The sequence below is a fragment of the Auxenochlorella protothecoides genome (assembly GCF_000733215.1).
Source record: "Auxenochlorella protothecoides strain 0710 unplaced genomic scaffold scaffold55, whole genome shotgun sequence".
Lineage (NCBI taxonomy): Eukaryota > Viridiplantae > Chlorophyta > Trebouxiophyceae > Chlorellales > Chlorellaceae > Auxenochlorella > Auxenochlorella protothecoides.
Window position 1 is genome coordinate 244541 of NW_011934296.1, and position 17149 is coordinate 261689.

The 17149-nt window shown below is 62.5% G+C and overlaps 7 protein-coding genes across 7 annotated transcripts in view; 3 read left to right on the plus strand and 4 right to left on the minus strand.

Moving 5' to 3' along the window:
- The window catches only part of F751_4982 (hypothetical protein), a gene marked incomplete at both ends in the record, with an annotated part of 7943 nt that extends 5548 nt beyond the window's left edge, over positions 1 to 2395 (plus strand). The window contains 6 exons of the mRNA XM_011401567.1: positions 16 to 142; positions 373 to 789; positions 1046 to 1209; positions 1367 to 1470; positions 2036 to 2146; positions 2263 to 2395. Coding sequence (XP_011399869.1) covers positions 16 to 142; positions 373 to 789; positions 1046 to 1209; positions 1367 to 1470; positions 2036 to 2146; positions 2263 to 2395 — 1056 coding nt within the window. The remainder of the gene's footprint in view (positions 1 to 15; positions 143 to 372; positions 790 to 1045; positions 1210 to 1366; positions 1471 to 2035; positions 2147 to 2262) is intronic.
- An 817-nt stretch (positions 2396 to 3212) lies between these two features.
- On the minus strand, positions 3213 to 6051 carry F751_4983 (DEAD-box ATP-dependent RNA helicase 5; the record flags this gene model as incomplete). The annotated part of the gene is made up of 7 exons (XM_011401568.1): positions 3213 to 3430; positions 3669 to 4038; positions 4338 to 4460; positions 4728 to 4836; positions 4972 to 5094; positions 5330 to 5702; positions 5952 to 6051. 7 exons carry the CDS (start codon positions 6049 to 6051, stop codon positions 3213 to 3215), a joined length of 1416 nt encoding a protein of 471 aa, XP_011399870.1.
- A 734-nt stretch (positions 6052 to 6785) lies between these two features.
- Positions 6786 to 8965, plus strand: F751_4984 (NAD kinase 2, chloroplastic; the record flags this gene model as incomplete). The annotated part of the gene is made up of 7 exons (XM_011401569.1): positions 6786 to 6821; positions 7017 to 7156; positions 7264 to 7382; positions 7613 to 7826; positions 8036 to 8356; positions 8606 to 8719; positions 8878 to 8965. 7 exons carry the CDS (start codon positions 6786 to 6788, stop codon positions 8963 to 8965), a joined length of 1032 nt encoding a protein of 343 aa, XP_011399871.1.
- A 514-nt stretch (positions 8966 to 9479) lies between these two features.
- Positions 9480 to 11044, plus strand: F751_4985 (Pyruvate dehydrogenase E1 component subunit alpha; the record flags this gene model as incomplete). Its single annotated transcript, XM_011401570.1, has 3 exons — positions 9480 to 9798; positions 9891 to 10072; positions 10289 to 11044. The coding sequence occupies 3 exons, from the start codon at positions 9480 to 9482 to the stop codon at positions 11042 to 11044; spliced, it is 1257 nt and encodes a 418-aa protein (XP_011399872.1).
- A 573-nt stretch (positions 11045 to 11617) lies between these two features.
- F751_4986 (MIP18 family protein) lies at positions 11618 to 12655 on the minus strand (the record flags this gene model as incomplete). Its single annotated transcript, XM_011401571.1, has 5 exons — positions 11618 to 11767; positions 11910 to 12024; positions 12168 to 12271; positions 12429 to 12485; positions 12599 to 12655. 5 exons carry the CDS (start codon positions 12653 to 12655, stop codon positions 11618 to 11620), a joined length of 483 nt encoding a protein of 160 aa, XP_011399873.1.
- Positions 12656 to 13179: 524 nt separating this feature from the next.
- F751_4987 (hypothetical protein) lies at positions 13180 to 15998 on the minus strand (the record flags this gene model as incomplete). Its single annotated transcript, XM_011401572.1, has 6 exons — positions 13180 to 13431; positions 13714 to 13881; positions 14119 to 14374; positions 14782 to 15026; positions 15383 to 15578; positions 15841 to 15998. 6 exons carry the CDS (start codon positions 15996 to 15998, stop codon positions 13180 to 13182), a joined length of 1275 nt encoding a protein of 424 aa, XP_011399874.1.
- A 182-nt stretch (positions 15999 to 16180) lies between these two features.
- F751_4988 (hypothetical protein) lies at positions 16181 to 16387 on the minus strand (the record flags this gene model as incomplete). Its single annotated transcript, XM_011401573.1, has 1 exon — positions 16181 to 16387. The coding sequence occupies one exon, from the start codon at positions 16385 to 16387 to the stop codon at positions 16181 to 16183; it is 207 nt and encodes a 68-aa protein (XP_011399875.1).
- Between the last annotated feature and the right edge of the window lie 762 nt (positions 16388 to 17149).

Below are 17149 nucleotides of genomic sequence, written 5' to 3' on the forward strand. Positions count from 1 at the left end.
CAATCACCTCCTCAGGTCCGCGAATCCATTGTGGGCATGAAGCTCGACGGGATCAAGGACAATGAGGAGGCGTTCGAGGCGGGTTTCGGCAGCCTGTACTGGATGGAGGGCGTGGTGACGCGCCTGCAGGACCGCCACGGAGGTGAGGGGGGGGCGTGTGTGAGTGGGGCGTGTGGACTTGAATTCAGGTGGTCTTGGGCAGGACGCCCGAGTCGGGCAGCCCAATCACCAGGCTGCAAAGCGACGGCACGGTGCAGTCCTTTGAAGATCGCTCCCTGCCTTGTCGTACACACCGCCATGCCTCTGTCCAATTTCACCTCTCCACACACACAATGACTTTCATCACCCCTCCCTCCCCCCCAAACTCCGCAGGCAACGGCAAGCTTCTGAGCATCATGCGTGTGAACAACGACCTGATGTGCGACCTGGCCGCGCTGGTGGAGTACGACGACAGCGAGCCCGGGCGTCTGCGCTCCCGCTTCCTGCGCTACACCAACATCCCGGGGCTGGCGGTGGGGCACCCCTCCATCCTCTACGACGCCGTCTCGGACCTGTACTGGATGGCCACCAACGCCAATCGCGATTCGGTGCGCGCCTGGAAGCAGCCGGGCAAGGGCACGGTGCTGGCGCCCAACCTGCACATCACGGCCTTCTCCAAGTGTGAGGTGGACCGTAGTACGCTCATGCTCTACTACTCGCCCAACCTGGTGGACTGGACCAGCGCCGGCGTCGTCGATTACCACGTCAAGCTGGGGCGCCACTTTGCCTACCCCCACATGATGGTCGACGGTGCGTTGATTTGTATCCATGTGGGGGGGGAGGGGTTGGTTGATAGAGGGCAACGGCCAGGAGAGAAGGGGCCGTAGTGGTTTTTGGGAGGTGGGATGGTGAGGGGCTGGGAACTTGTGGGGAGGCATGCTGTGGCCTGGATCTGGTCGGAGACCTGTTGACCCCCTCGCCGCATTGGTGGTCGAGGGATGTGCCCCTGCCCCTGCTCCCGGCATCATCTGTTCCCCCATCAACATACAAAACCCCACCCACCCAGGCACCGACCTGGTCATCGTCTCCCGCGCCTCCTTCAGCCCCTGGTCGGAGGACGGGTCGGATGCGCTGCCGCAGTTTTTCAACAACCACAATTCCAACGCCATCTCCTTCCACCGCATCAGGCACTTCCGCGCCTACGCCAACGCGGAGTGGGCCAACGAGCAGGTGAGGGGGGGTTGGTTTCGAGGAGAACTGTCATTGGAATGGCAGCACCGGCCGGCTTTCCGCGGGACCGGGGCTACTGCATGGCGGGTGGCAGGCTCTTGAGGAGGTCTCACGCCGCCTGCCGCCCCACCCGCTCCGTTCGCCGCCTCCCACGCAGGGCGAGTACTCTGGCCCAGAGCGCAAGTCCACCAACTCGGTGGGGAGCCTGGTGCAGACCCTGCTGGGCGACTCCAAGGCCGGCGCGGTGCAGCAGCTGGGGGAGTCCCAGGGCGCGGCCGGCGCGGCCCAGGGCGCCAAGGCCTGATGCGCCGGAGGCAGGGCCCCGGGCCGCGCCGTCGGCCGCCCCGCGCAACACGAGGCGATGGAGGCTCGGAGGGCGGGGCGCCGTCCTGCTCCCCTCCCGGGAGCCACGTCAGAAACCCATCCATCAGTACCCCTCTGCCATCTTCGTCCTACTTTCCCCCCACGTACCCCCACCCTTCACCAGGCTCATTGCGCACCCTCACGCACTGCACAAAAGAAACTTTCCTCTTCCCATTTACACACAGAAGCCTTTGCCCCTTGATCTTTATTTCTGGCACTTCACGTGTCCTGCTTAGGCTGTTGTACAGGGTACATGTTTAGCAGGAAGGGGCCGGGGCACGGGCTGACTCATTCTCACGAGATGGCCTACGCCCGAGACTCGAGCAAAAAATGCACCGAGAGGCTGGAATAAGCAGTTGGACGCTCCTTTGAAACTCAAACCTCGCACGTACACCCCAATGTTGACCGACCTCGCCCTTCATGGAGTGACTCATGGGAGTACCGTGGACCAAGCCACGGTCAGGTTGCACGCGCTCCTGACCGCGATGTCCAAGCTCGACGACGAGATGCAGCATGTGCAGCTGGTCCTGAACAAGAGACTGGAGCAGTGTGCCCTCAAGGAAGAGAGCTTGAGGTAGGCCCGAAGGCTGAGCTGCGGTGTCCTCCATGGGGCCTCATTCAAACATGGAAGTTGGCCTGCACACTTTGGTCAGTTCCTCAGGGCTTCTTCGCCACTCCGATCCGTTCCAGTGACCTCAGACGGCGCCAAGCCCAGCTGGAGTCCCAGTCGACCGTGGTGGATGATGCCCTGTTGGAGAAGTTTGCTGCCATTGAGGCCCTGGAAATCCAGTTACTCAGCGCGGGCGTCTCGGTCTCTGAGTGAGTGAGGAGGGCGGGATGTGCAGAACAGCAAGTCCTTCAGCTACGCCGCAATGCCTTACGTGTGGTCGAGCAGGCATGGATGCCAAATCGTGGATCTCCGGTGTTCCCCCGTGAGCAACCCACTTCCCCTGGCTGCCGCTTCATTGACATCCCCACCCCCCTGACAGGTTGGATGAGGTGGAGGACCGTCCCAGTAAGCCGATGCCTCTACAAGCTCTTTGGAGGAACACTGGAAGAATGGCAGCTGCCTTTCCCACCATGCTGTCCAATGCACGGACGGCACTCCGATCCAAATCAGGCAAAGAGAGCAAGGAGCCACAGCTGGGTTAAGGATCGCTAGTCATGACTCTTGTGATCCTGCAACCCGCTTGCGTGCACCAAGCATCACCTCCTCCCGGAGAGTTTCATCGAGAGCAAACCAGCAATGATTCTGTTGGAATGCTTTGGGAGTCTTTCCATGCCTCTGAACAAATCTGCTCGTGTGTGCCTTGCTAACAGTGAGTGCAGGAGATGCTGCCCCCTCGAGTGTGTGCAGTCTTTGTCAGGGGAGCCACAAGGCATGGCCAGAAGGTGTGTTTGGTACTTGGGGTGTTCGTGGATCAGCCCAGCCTCAGACTCTTGCTCGAGTGTCAGCGGTGCTCGTACCATGCAGCCAGCAAGTAATGCTTCAAGGAGAAGCGGGAGTGCTCAGCCAACCGTGTGCCCACGCGCACATCGGGGTCGCACGCCGAACATCCACATCGTGGCCCTGCCGTGGACGCTCGGCGTGTCACGCCACCCCTCTCCTCCATCCTCCACCGCCGCGGAGCATCAGCAGGTCACTCGTCGTCGCTGTCAAAGGAGATCTTGCTGGCCTTCTTTGTGAGGTCCACGTCCTTGAAGTGCGCCCCGTACATCTTGCTCTCCTTCTTCTTCACCGAGGTCCCGAACTGGAACAGGCTGGCAGGGACCTCCTGCTTTGCCTCGTTCAGCACGTTGATCAGCTCCCCCGCCCGTGGCTTGTCGTTGGCCCCCACAAACATGGTGTGCGCCAGGCCTGGTCTCATTGTTGGGGAGTTCAGGGGTGAGGCATGAGATGGTTGGGGCGGTAAGGTGATGTGGAGGCATGAAGCTGTGGGGCCAGAAGGACCCTGCCCAAGACAAGGAGTCTGCACGGGAGCATGCTCGCCTCGGCTCTGAGGCGGGCCAGATGACACCCCAGCGCGAGCTCTCGAGGCGCAGTCTCCTCCACGAGTGACCCCACACACAAAGAATCCTTGCCACCACAGCCTCACCCTTCTTGCCGGCCCGCCCCGTTCGCCCGATGCGGTGCACGTAGTCCTCCGTGGTCAGGGGGAACGAGTAGTTGATCACCACCTCGACGTCCGGGATGTCCAGCCCGCGCGCCGCGACGTCGGTGGCCACCAGCACCGGCACCGTCCCGGCCTTGAAGGCGTCCACGGCAGCAGAGCGCTGGGCCTGGGAGATGTCGCCGTGCACGGCCGCCGCCTTCCAGCCCTTTCGCTGGAGCAGGGACTCCACGCGGGTGGCCTCCTTTTTGTACAGCACAAACACGATCACGCGGTTGGTGCGGGAACCGTGGTACTGCTGCAGCAGGGCATGCAGGCGCGCGTCCCGGGCGGGGGCGTCGATCACCTCCACGATCTACAAAGCGGGGAGGGGGGGGGGTTGAGGGGAGGTTGGGGAAGGGGAGCGGCGCAGGGAGGTGTCTGGGCAGGGAACTGGTGCCACGCTCGTGATCGCAGCGAGGTGTATGAGTGGAACGGGAATAGTACAGCTCACATACTTGCCACTGCAGAGCTCAGCAGCTTGTCCAGGACAGCAAGCGATGCAGCAGCAGATGGTCGCTGCGCGCATGCCAGGCACCCTGCTTCCATGCTGACACAGCACTTTAACCCAACCCCTTTCCTCCCTTTCCACTCCAGACACATCAACACATGCACCTGCTTGACAGAGTGAGAGGCAGCGAGGTCCTGGGAGCCGATGATGACGCGGGCCGGATTGGACAGGAACTCCGACGCCAGCTTACGGATGACGTTGGGCCAAGTGGCCGAAAACATGAGGGTCTGGTGCAGGGTGAGGGAGGGGGGGGATGGTGCGGGTGCGGGGCGCAGGCTTCTGAGGAGGGCAAGGCTGTTTTGATTGGCAGAGGCCGTGGGTGGACGTCCTGGACTTGCTGTTAATCGAAGATGGGCGGGGTTTGAGCCTCACGCCTCACTACAAACTGGTCCAAGAGGTGCCCTGCTTCCTTGCTCTGATAATACACCCCCCAAGCACGCCTGACTAGAGCATGCTCTCAACATGGCCCCCTTCGCACAATTCCCTCGCCTCACCTGGCGGTCTGCCCGTGTCTTGGAGGCGATGGCGCGGATGTGGGGCTCGAAACCAAGATCCAGCATGCGATCCGCCTCGTCCAGCACTAGATAGCTGACGTCGTCCAGCCTGCAAGGGGGGGACAATGCCAGGTTCTGATCTCCAGATGTGATGAGCATGGCGCGCGCTTGACATTGTAGCTCTCCTGCAAGCTGGTAAAGCAGGAGACCCTTTGCCCACTCGTAAAAACCAACCTCGCCCCACCTGCAGGCATTGTCCTGGATCAGGTCCTCCAGGCGCCCAGGAGTGGCCACCACGATCTGAGCGCCCTTGCGCAGAGCAGTCACCTGGTCGCGCTTGCTCACTCCGCCGTACACACACACGGAGCTGTGGTGAGGGGGCATTGTGGGTGGGGTTCAGGGGCAGCAGGGCCGGGGTGTCTTGCGGGCCAAGGGACGGCATTCGTGTGGTGCCAGGGTATGCGTGATACCAGCATGACGTCTGGCAGCCTCCAAGCCTATTCGCTGTGATGAGACACCCCGGCCTCCGGCCTCAGCAGCCAGGCTCCCCAGTCAGACCCCACGTAAGAAGTCAACAGATACTTCCATGCCGGCCCCCTCACCTGATGCCGCAGGGCTGTCCCGCCTCCTCCAGCACCACGCTGATCTGGATGGCAAGCTCACGGGTGGGGGCGATGACCAGGGCGATGGGCTTCTTCCCCGTCACCACGCCCGCCCCGATCTGGGCGGCAATGTGGGCCAGGGCTGGCAATCCAAAGGCTAAGGTTTTGCCCGACCCCGTGGCGGCGATGCCGACAGCGTCGCGCCCAGACAGTGCGATAGGCAGGCACTGGGCCTGGATGGGGGAGGGCGCCGAGAAAGCACGCACGGCGTGCAGCTGGGTGGACGACAGCCCGGTCTGGGCAAAGGCGGTGATGGGGCGCAGGGAGCAGCCCTCCACCACGATTGCCCGTGCCTCGCGCCAGGCCGCCACCTCTGCGTCACTCTGAGAGGCCACCTCCGCAGTTTCGCTGTACAGGGCCTTGACCAGGGGGGGGCGCTTGGCCACGAGCTCGCGGTCGCCCACCTCGGCGAGGGGGGCGGGGCCGGCCGGGGGTGCCGCCTTCTTGCTCTTCTTGCCGGTGGGGGCAGGGGCGGCCTCAGATCCCTCTTCCCGCTTCTTCTTCTTCTTCTCTTTCTTCTCCTTTGTGCTGGGGTTGGGGTCGGCCTCTGCTGTGCTGGCACTGGGGCCTGCCCCAGTGGCGGCGGCAGCGGCAGCCGCAGCAGCCTTCTTCTCCTTCTTCAGCCTCTTGCGCTCCGCCTTCTCCACTGCATCAGTCGACATGGTGCTGTGACTGTGCACGTTTGATAGAGTCGCTGCGCGAGAAGAGGAAAGGAGGGGAGGTGGAGGAGCATGCCCAGGTGGGACCCGCGCCACTTGATAGACTGCAGACATAGAAGAACGCGGCGGGTGGGTTTAGAAGCATTATAAGTTTTGAAATCCACTCAGGTGAGCCTCATCATCTTGAACTCACATGGTGTAGGTCCAGGCTCGGTTATACGGAGCGGGTATAGACAAGCACAGAAAAGCTTTCGCACAATTCCTTCCCTGGCACACGTACATACAGAGTTTCACTTTTTATCTCTCTCTATGAAGTGCAAGGCATACATGCACTATATGGGGTCAGTCATGGCGTTGAACCCCAGCTCGCACCTCGCATGGCGCTGCCGGCGCGCGATTTCACCGCGCGCTCTGGCTTGAAGACGGGGTTGCATTGATGGTCGTTTTAGGGGTAGAATGACAGCATGCCAGAGTCGATACTTCACCCTCGAGTCCACAAACACTGGAGAATAAGAAGGCATCATCTTCGAATTTGATCATGGGGGTGGAGCGCCGAGGATGACCGCTCATGGCGCTGGGCAGGACTCCGGTCCCGCCTGAACGAGCGATGCTGAGGCAGTGTGCATCTCGAGCCAGGATCTCCCTGCGATGGGGTCGTGTGGCATCGGCGGCAGAAGGTGGACGAGAGGCTCTCTCTCAGATTGGTCCGTCATATCAGCCACAATTCCGCTTCCAGCATGACTCCAGCGTCAGGGAGGCGGAATACCACGATGGTGTGGTGGCTGGAGCGAGCTTGGTAAGGATCAGGGGAGGAATGGCGCCATACATACAGCTCGGCCCTTCTGCCCGGGAGCACCATTGATTCCGGCAAGGGGGAAATTCTAGGGGGGCTCGTGCTGCCTTGATCCATAAACGCTGTTTGCAGGTCTGCCTCCTCCACCACGACAGTACCCTTCCACCTTGTACAGGCCTGGGCGGACGATAGTAGCTTGGGCCTCCACCGCCGCGCCCTCCTGCGCTTCAAGCCGGGGGGCCCCTCCACCGTGCTGTTGGTGAAGAAGCATCGGGACACAGAAGCCTCGCAGAAGCTGGAGCAGCTGGCCACCTGGTGCGTAGAACCCTGAATCTGAATCCCTTGCCCCCGCCCCTGCCGTCCGGTTGTCCTGTTGCGGCGAGCGCCGCCTTCCCGACTCCCGCGCATGGCCCCCTGTGCAGGCTGCGGGGGCGGGGCGTCCAGGTGCTGGTGGAGCGTCAGGTCCTCGCAGAGTTCCCCCACCTTGAAGCATGCAGCGGCAATGACGTGCATTCTGTGGACCTCTGCATCACCCTGGGAGGTGGGAGGCGGTGGCGATGTGGAATGACCTGAGAGGGGACCGTTGTGACCTGCTGCATCACCCCATTGCCTGGGAGCGGACCTCTGGGCCGGCACAACCACATGCAGCAGGCAGCTGTCCCCTGTGTCCACCTGCGCCAAGCTCACGCCTGCCGAGAAGCGACGAGGGACCCCCTCCTACCCTTGCTCTGCCCCACACCGATTCGCATGCCCACAACCCCCGCTTCACAGGCGATGGCACGGTCCTGCACCTGGCCAGCCTGTTTGCCGATGACGCTCGGCCCATTCCCCCCGTCATCTCCTTTGCCATGGGCACCCTGGGCTTCCTCACGCCCTTTTCGGCGGGGGAGGCGGAGGCCGTTCTGGCCAAGCTGCTCTGGCCGCCTTGGCAGGCCGAGCCCGTCTTCTGCACGCTCAGGACCCGGCGCCAGTGCGAGGTGTACTGGTGAGGAGCGGACAGGGGTTGGGGGAATCAACTGTCTTGGTACCGGTGTGGGGATAAGGGAGGTTGATCAGCTTCACAGCCATGCTGCGTCAAGCACAGGGTGGAGATGCCTGGGCACCTCTTGCACCCTTGATCGTGATGCTGAACAGGCACACTCGTCGACACGGTGAGCGCTGCCGCCATCCTCCCCACTCCCGCTTCGCTCAAAGGGCCGGACGCATGCAGCGGGTGCACATGGTGCTGAATGAGTGCCTGGTGGACCGCGGCGCCTCCCCCGCCATGGTGCTGCTCGAGTGCTTCGTAGACGGGCGGCACGCCACCACGGTGCAGGCCGACGGCCTCATCATCGCGCCGCCCTCGGGCTCCACCGCGTACAGCATGTCGGCGGGGGGGCCCATGGTCGCGCCCTCGGTGCCCTGCACCATCATCACCCCCGTGGCGCCGCACTCCCTTTCTTTCCGGCCCCTGGTGGTGCCGGAGAACTCGGTGATCGAGGTGCACCTGCCCAGCAATTCCAGGGCGCAGGCCAGGTGTGGGAGTGTGGGGGGAGGCTTCCGGTGTGTTTGAGGAGACAATGATGTGGGGTGTCGTGGGTGGGCTGTCTGGGTTGAGATGGTGCGAAGACACACCGCAGGGCGACGGGCCAGGGGTGGGAGGGCGCCGGAGCAGAGCTTCTGGGTAATGAAAGGCTGAGCCATCGCTGGCTACGCCTGGAGCTGGCAGGCCCATCCAGAACGCGCATCTGAAAACAAGCAGCCGCTTTCCCTGCCACCTTGCAGGGCCTCGTTCGACGGGCGCCACGCTATGCGCATGCTGCGCGACTCCTCCATCGTGTGCCGGGCCTCGCGGTACGCGCTCCCTATGATCAACCGCCACCCCCTGGACGAGGACTGGTGAGGGGAGAATGGGAGGGGCCCTGTGCATCGGCCTCGGTGAATGCAAACGAGGATTGCAATGCGCCGTGCTGGGTGTGTACCCCACTCCGTGCCGCACTGGCCAGGGGCACTGCACCACTCTGCTGCCAAGCAACCACCGCTCACCGGCAATGCAGGTACGAGGGCATCACTCAGAAGCTTCGGTGGACGGGGTCCCTGCGACCGCTGACCAGCGTCACCCATCCGCCCAGAGACCGCACTTGAGCTTGGGCAGCGTCGGGTGGTGGGGCTGTCAGCACACCAGAATGGGTCCACACTCGCCAGAGGTGGAGCGCAGTGTGGGTGTGGCACTTCAGTACATACAGGATCCGAACATCAACCCATCCCTGTTCTGTAAATAAACCTGGGCCTCGGTCTGTGCCCTGCGATCCCATTCTGCTCCGAGCCTTTTATCACAGGCAGCATGCATCCCTCCAACCACTACTGCACGAGTAGTACAAGCCAAGTTTAGGACCGAGCCCAATCAGGAACAGTGGGTCAGCTTTGAGGACGTGAATAGATGTCAGTGACAGCATTCATTTCTCTTCAGCAAGGGAATGCACGGCCTCAACCAGTAGCTGCATCTCTGTCGGTTCGCGGTTTCCAGTTTCAGCCCATCAACTCCCTGCGGGGGGGGGTCGGGATGGTGCATCGACTCAATCTGTCCATGCCAGAAAAGCAGGTCTAGACGCCATTCCCTGGTCGATGCCCACAACTGTGCACCATGTATTCCATCGCTATGACGCCCCGACTGTCTAGCTGCTCCCGTACGGGGGGCGCAGGGGCCGACAGGCTCGCTGCGTTCCGGCCCAGCCGCGGTCCCCAGCGGCCGACCCGGGCCGCACGCCAGGTCTTCGCCAAGGCGGTCGCCACTCCCACGAAGGAGGCCAGTACTAGTGCGTCCAAGTCGGCCAGCATCAGCTCTGAGACGGCCAAGGAGCTGTACCGGGACATGGTGCTGGGCCGCGAGTTCGAGGAGATGTGCGCCCAGATGTACTACCGCGGCAAGATGTTCGGGTTCGTGCACCTCTACTCTGGCCAAGAGGCGGTGTCCACAGGTAGGGCGGTCGGGGTCTCGATGCGTATTGAGGTGGGTGCCCGGCCGGCGATCGCCGCTCACCTACCCGGGTCCACTTCCCTTGATCTCCAGGTGTGATCAAGGCCTGCCTGCGCAAGGACGACTACATCTCCTCTACCTACCGTGACCACGTGCACGCCCTGAGCAAGGGCATCTCCGCCCGCAAGATCATGTCTGAGCTGTTTGGGAAGAAGACGGGGACGTGCCGCGGCCAAGGCGGCTCCATGCACATGTTTGACGCCGAGTACGGACTGGTGAGTTGGAGGAGAGTGGGGGTTAACAATGAGTGGTGGGGAACTCCCTGCGTGCAATGGGTATGAAGCCTGGCCGAAGAGATTGCAGGCCGATTTTGCTCCTGGACGTGGTCCGTGCCATCGCCCCACGTCACCCATCCCCTTCCCACCCACCCACCCTCCCTTGAAACCACCCCCCACCCCCGCCAAACAAAACACCCCTCCGCCTGCCTGCAGCTGGGCGGCTACGCCTTCATCGGCGAGGGCATCCCTGTGGGCCTAGGCGCGGCCTTCACCAGCGCCTACAAGCGCCGCGTGCTGGGTGACGACGGCGCGGACCAGGTGGCTGTCAACTTCTTCGGCGACGGCACCTGCAACGTGGGCCAGTTCTACGAGTCCCTGAACATGGCCTCCCTGTACAAGCTGCCCTGCATCTTCGTGGTGGAGAACAACCGGTGGGCCATCGGCATGAACCACCTGCGCGCCACGGGGTCTACCCTGGGCGACGAGGAGCCTTGGATCCACAAGAAGGGCCCCGCCTTTGGCATGCCCGGAGTGCATGTGGACGGCATGGACGTGCTGGCAGTGCGCGAGGCGGCGCTGGAGGCCGTCGCGCGCGCGCGCCGCGGCGAGGGCCCCACGCTGATCGAGGCAGAGACCTACCGCTTCCGGGGCCATTCCCTGGCCGATCCCGACGAGCTGCGGTCGCGGGAGGAGAAGGAGCACTACGCGGCGCGCGACCCCATCCCCCAGCTCCGCGCCTACATGCTCAAGCATGGACTGGCCAGCGAGACCGACCTCGCAGAGCTGCACGCCTCCGTGGCGGCCGAGGTGGACGACTGCGTGGAGTACGCCGACGCCTCACCCAAGCCCGACATGAGCCAGCTGCTGGAGAACGTGTTTGCCGACCCCAAGGGCTTTGGCATCGCGCCGGACGGCAGGTACCGGTACGAGCTGCCGGGCTTCACCGCCGGCACCGCCGAGGTGTCTTAAGGCGGTGGCGGAGTGGTTGGGGGAGCGGCCGCGGGTTGTGCGGGGGAGCGGTGGGAGCTGCCCCGAGGTGCCGGGAGCTGGCGCCGTCGCCGAAGCCACTTGTTCCGACCTCCATGCTCCGTGTCCCTCCCAGCGCCTCCCCTCTTCGCGGATCGTGAAGCGCTGCCCAGGGCCTCCCCCACCCCCCCCCCCCACCCACACACAAAAGCCCCTTGCCACTCCCTTGTTCTTCCCGTCTGTGTTCTTCTGGTCGGCCTGGAGTGCCCTGCATCCCCTTGCCCAAGGCACAATGAGGCAGTCTACCCAGGAGGAGGACTGTCGTCCATGCATGCCCTGCCCGCCCAGTCCCCACACTGGGTTCCTGAGATGGGGTCCCCCCCGTCTCATCCTCCTGCCCTGGCTTGCCTGGTCCGGTGCGTCAGTCTGACCCTGTGCTTCATGATCAACTTTGAAGGATACAGCTGTAATGAAATTCATTTGCCAGCATAGGGCATCACATACATCCGAGAACGAAAAAAACACAAACATCCGGCGAGCGAGAGCGCATGCGCCCCTGCGCCGGACAACAGGACCTCAGGCCGGCGCGGCGCCGGCGATGCAGGCATTCACCATTTCTAGCAGGTTGGGGTTTTCCAGTGCGGCGGCCACACGCTCCTTGTCTCCCAGCTGCTTGTTCACGGCGGCCTCGGAGTCATGGCTGCCCGGCGCCAGCACGATGTCCACCTGTGGTGATTCAGTAAGGGGGGGGTTGGAGAGTGGGGAATGGACTCTTCTCAGCAGGGAGCGAGGATTGTCAGGGCGCCACAGAACCTGCCTCCACACTGACAAGGTCGCCGGCTGCAAGTTGCGAAGACATTCCCCCAACACGCCCCAGCCTCGCCTTGAAGCGGGTGGGGAGCACACGCAGAAGCTTCACGCGGATGCAGAGGCCGATGAGGGTGGCCATACTGCAATGCTCCACCGTGGGTGTGAAGGTGACCCTGTGTAAGGGGGGGCATTGGTGGGGCAGGCATCGCATTGAATATGTTCCTGGTTGGACAGCAGCGAAGCACGCGATCAGCGCTGCTTGTGGCGCCTCGCTGAGACAGTTCAGGGATCACCACATATAACGGCGGCATCCCACCTGACGCTGCCCTGCTCGTCGTCTACGTCGATGGCTGCCTCGCTGACAACATTCAGCTGCTCCAGGGAGTATGGGTGCTCCGGGTCTTTGATGTCCCGGACATGCTGCGGTGGGGTGGAGTGGGTGCGGCGCAGGGGTGGGAGGGTTTGGAGGATGTGAGGGGGGGCAGGCTGGGAAGTATGGGAGGCTGCCACTTTGTGGCAGACCCCTTTCCCTCGAGGGACATTCCCATGCCCAAGACTCACAGGGAGGGTCCCTCACCTCGTACACTTCAATGTTGTCGATGAGCTCTCTACCTCTGGCATTAGTGACGCGTTCCTGCGAGCCAGGCGGACCCCTTAGTTGGGCCAGACGGCACACGTGTTTAATGGTGGGCAGAATGCACCTGGCCCCATCACCAACTCAACGCCTTGTAAAGCCCCAAGACCCACCCTCTGCCTCGTTGCACGCCGCTCATGGACTACCGGGCTGGGGTTGATCAGGTCCATGCGCTCACGAGCTCCCCGTCATGTGCCCCAGGGGCATGGTAGGCGGTTTGGCTGACACTGCTGAATGGAGCTTGCTTTAAAGCGGCAGCTCGGCGTGAGACTCCTTGAATTATGTCGCACACAGAATTAATAGGCGCTTCCTTATAATTCTGCAGTGTGCTTGGAGTGATGCTCGCTTGGCAGATCGATCGCTGGTTCCGGGCTCGGCGCGTCTCGGTGACATGCATGGGTCGCGGTCCCCTTGCTGCCGATCTTCATGCTTGCCATGATTGCGGGTCTGAGCATCGCCGTCCAAAAACTGGGGCTGTCCACCTGATAATCCCCCCTTGACCAGGCCTCGACTGAAGGTTACACCAAAAAGGTCTGCAATTGCAGCAAACACTGATTTATTCTGGAGAAGAAAGACAGTCCAAAGATAAAAACCTATGACAAGCTGCCCACACTACTCACTAACACTACCGCACGAGCCTGGGGCTACATCATGCATTTCGCACAGTCCTTTCCCACTTGCCAAGTCACCGGTCTCAGACCTCTTTAAGGAACTGGCCCATGCTGGCGATGACCTGGCGCTGCCAATTGTTGAGCAGCAGGATGCCGCCGTGGCCCAGCAGCGGGTGGTGCATGATCTTGGCGGGATGCTTGGCCGCCTGCAGCTGCCTCACCACCAGGGCAGAGGGCACGAGGTCGTCCAGCCCAGAAACCACCACCAAGCAGCGCTCGGGGATGTCGTCGGGCCACAGCATGAGCTCTGCCCAGTTGAACTTGCGGCAGAAGGCCTGCGACCACATGAGGTGGGAAGCGCGAGGTTTCGAGAGGTGGGGGGCATCGCAACTTTTGTGGAACTCAAAAAGGGGGTCAGAATCAGGAGGGAGGGTGAGCATGCTGTCAGGCAAGCAAAGGTTAGGGCCTCGGGGTGGTCATGGGTGGAGGAGTCGAGACTCCCAGGGCTGAGGTAGAAGGTATGCTTGCGGCACCGAGCCCGACGATGTGCAACTATCCTCCTCACAAACACAGCGCCCACACCATCTTGTTCACCTCCACTCCCTGCACCGCCGCACCTGGGAGATGGTGAGGTCCCGGCTGCAGAAGAAGCGGATGAGGTCCAGCGACCCCGACACAGAGGTGAAGTTCTCCCGCGAGGGGCGGCGGTAGATGAAGTTGTGCAGGAGCTGGGGGTAGCACACCAGCATGCACACGGGGTCCATGATGACAAGGGAGTGTACCATCTGCGAGCAGCGGAGCGAGGGGTGTGTGTGAGATTGGGATGAAAAGAGGACCGAGTGATGAGCAGGCTCCTCTCCATGGGTCACTCAGCAGTGAACCATCTTGCACGGTCACTTGGCGGCCCACAGGTGCGCACACCCGATCATGCAACCCCCCTTCCCACCACTCCCACACACACACACACACACACACACACACACACACACCTTGGGGAAGAGCTGGGTGAAGCGCGAGGCAACAAAGGTGCCGTAGGAGTGGCCCATGACCACGGCGCGACTGAACCCGTGGCGCTCCAGCGCGGCTGCCAGCGCACGCGCCACCTCGTCCACCTCCGCGGCCTGCCAGCAGAGGCGTAGGGAGACGTGGGGCACCTCGACCAGCAGCAGCGGGTGTCCCGGGTGGGACTTGACAATGGCGCGGAGGAAGTGGAGGTAGGGCAACACCCCAAACCCCACGCCGTGCAGGAAGACGATGGGCAGTTGCGCCGCGCTCAGGCTGCGCAGCGCGGGAAGCGCGGCGGCTGGCGCGCCAGGGCCCGCGGGGGCAGGCGCCCCGTCTGCGCTGGAGTCGCGCGTGCGCGGTCTCGCGCCGCGCCTGTCGACCTCCCCGCGCGTGGTGGGTGGGCGCCCTCGCCGACGTCATGGCCCTCGCCGGCGCCGGTGCCCCGGCCGCCCGCCCCCAGGGGGCTGGCGTCCACGGGCATGTGGTACTGCTGGTGGTCGTGGGGGTACTGCGCGGACACCGCGGCGGTGGCCTTGGAGGCAAGGTCCAGCGTCGCGTCGAGCGCCGCGGAGCGCGTGCGCCCGGCGGCCGCCGCCAGCCGCCGCGGCGACAGCGCGGGCAGCGGCTCGGCCGCACGCGCCTCGCCCGCGTCGCGCGGGCGCAGGAGCCAGAACTTGAACCCCGCCTCGGTCGACTGGTGGAAGCCCTGCCAGCGCAGCAGGCCGTGCGCGCCGCGGCCCAGCGCCTCCACCACCAGGTAGACCAGCAGGGGCTTGGGGTAGACACGCAGTGGCTCCCAGGAGTGCCGCATGTAGCGCAGCGCGGGGTTGTGGCCGGGCGTCAGCCTCACCCCCCACCGAGACTCCACCTTGGACAGGAAGGCGTCCACGCGCGCCAGCTCCTCGGGCGAAGTGCTCTCCTTGGTCTGTTGTATGGGGGTTGGGGGGGGAAATGGGGTCGGCGGTCTGGGTGAGAGGGTGCGACGGCCTTTGGGGGAAGGCAGCGAAGCTGCGTTTGGACCGAAGATTGCATGAGCTGGGGGGCAGGTTCAGGGCGGATGGAATTCTGCCGACATATTTCTGCTGCCGGCGTTGCTGCGGCCTCCCGAACCCCACGCACGCGCCCGGTGGACTCACGTGGGATCCACTCCCATGGAAGGGGTGTGAACCCACCAGGTAGAGGAGCCATGCGCAAGCACATGCACAAAGGACCATGGAGTGGCACACGTTCACTGCCTGCCCTCCACAACAACAGCCTTTCCCGGTGGCCCAAGCCCCACACCTTGTACATCAAGCCGTACAGGACATAGTCCAGCACGTTCTCCCGGCAGATGGACTCCAGGGGGGCGCCGAAGAACCACCCCGTCAGATACTCCTCAAATGGAAACACGTCCGCCAGGGTCAGGAACCGCTCCAGCGTCCTCTCCAGGTGGTCAGGGTCAATGGTGAGCGGCCATGGCCTGCCCAGCCTCGCATGCCTGGAAAGGGGTTTCAGCAGGGGATGTGATGGATGTGGAGGTGGTGATACAGCACGTGGTGAAGGAGTGCCCGGGTCACCATTTTTCGCCCAGGGTTGGGACTTACTGGGAGGGGACCTTGAAACCGTTTGCACCAGTCCCTTCCTCAAGCCATAGGCCGAGCAGCAAGAAACTCCTGGATGGTCCTACACCAAAAAATCCGATTCCATCCCAGCGTCTGGGCGCGTTCCGGCCCAATTCAACGTCTGGGCATGATCCTCACCTGACTTTTCCATACACCAGGAACAGCAGCTCTAGGAGTATCCAGCAGTGTACGACTGTTCGAAACCAGCCCGGGATAAGGTCGCAATGTGAAGCCGCATACCAAATGGCCGAGTAAATGCATGCGTACACTGCTTCCAGGGGGTGAACCCCAACCATCTCCGGTACAGTATGGTGGCCCGCACTGTCACTTGCGATACTGACGGACGGCGTAAAGAGAGTCTGTCGGGATACAGTTTGACATCGGCCTTGGGAAAATGCGGTAAGATGCTCACTAGATGCATATCACAGGGTTCATGGGCGCTGCTTGGGCCCCGCTTACGGCATGCAGTGTAATGGTGTCAAGGCGCCATGAAACTTAAACCTCCACACGTGGCCACCGCATCGCTTCCCATAGAGAGCGCGTTGCTTCCGGTCTCAGTCATGTGGCAGATTCTGCCACAACAGAGTAGTTTGTTCCATTCACTGCAGTCGCGTGGGCTGTGGAGAACAGCAGGTCTAACACCGCCGAGTCCAGGTAATCGGGACGACCTTTCTCCAGCCTTCATGCAGGACCAGAGTCGCTTACCCGAGCTCTTGCACCCGCCGGTATGCTTTTGAGATAGTTTGTCCGCGGCATGCGCACAATGGTTTCGCCCTCTTGTATCCAAGCCGAGACGTCATGGGCTGCTGCACGGACGTTATTTGTCTGCCCTGCAACCTCATCTGCAGCATTTTCGACGCCCTCCTCGTCATCGTCTGCTGCCCCTGCCGCTGCTGTTGTGGCTGCCCTAAGACCAGTTCGGAGGAGGCCAGGGAAAGGGCACAGCCCCACGTGCACCATCACCATCACCATCACCCAGTGGCAGCACCAGCCCCCCGGCATATTCCAGCCCCCCAGCAGGGTTACAAGGCCCCAGTCATTGCATCTTCGCCTCCCACGCGACCCGGCAAGTGGTGAAGGGAATTATATTGACACCTTGAACAACTGTGCTTGTGTAGTGGCACGTATTATGCATGGGCGCTGTTTGGCTGATCACGTTGTCAGTGCACCTTGCACTTTGTGATTTCAAACAAGCAGTTGCAACAATGCATTCCCCCACTGTGTGCTGTGAGTTCCTTGTCCCTTGACTTCTTGATTCCATCCCGCTTGGTATGTTGGGCATCCCTGCCATGTAAAGCATAGCATATCCCGTGGACTTGATGGCTCAATCGTTTTACTGGAAGGTATGAAGGGGAGCTCTGGTGGCTCCCTGTAGTTCTCCAGACGGTAGACATCCAAACCCAATGAAGCCTTGCATTTGAAGCTGACGAGAATCTGTTGCGCCGAC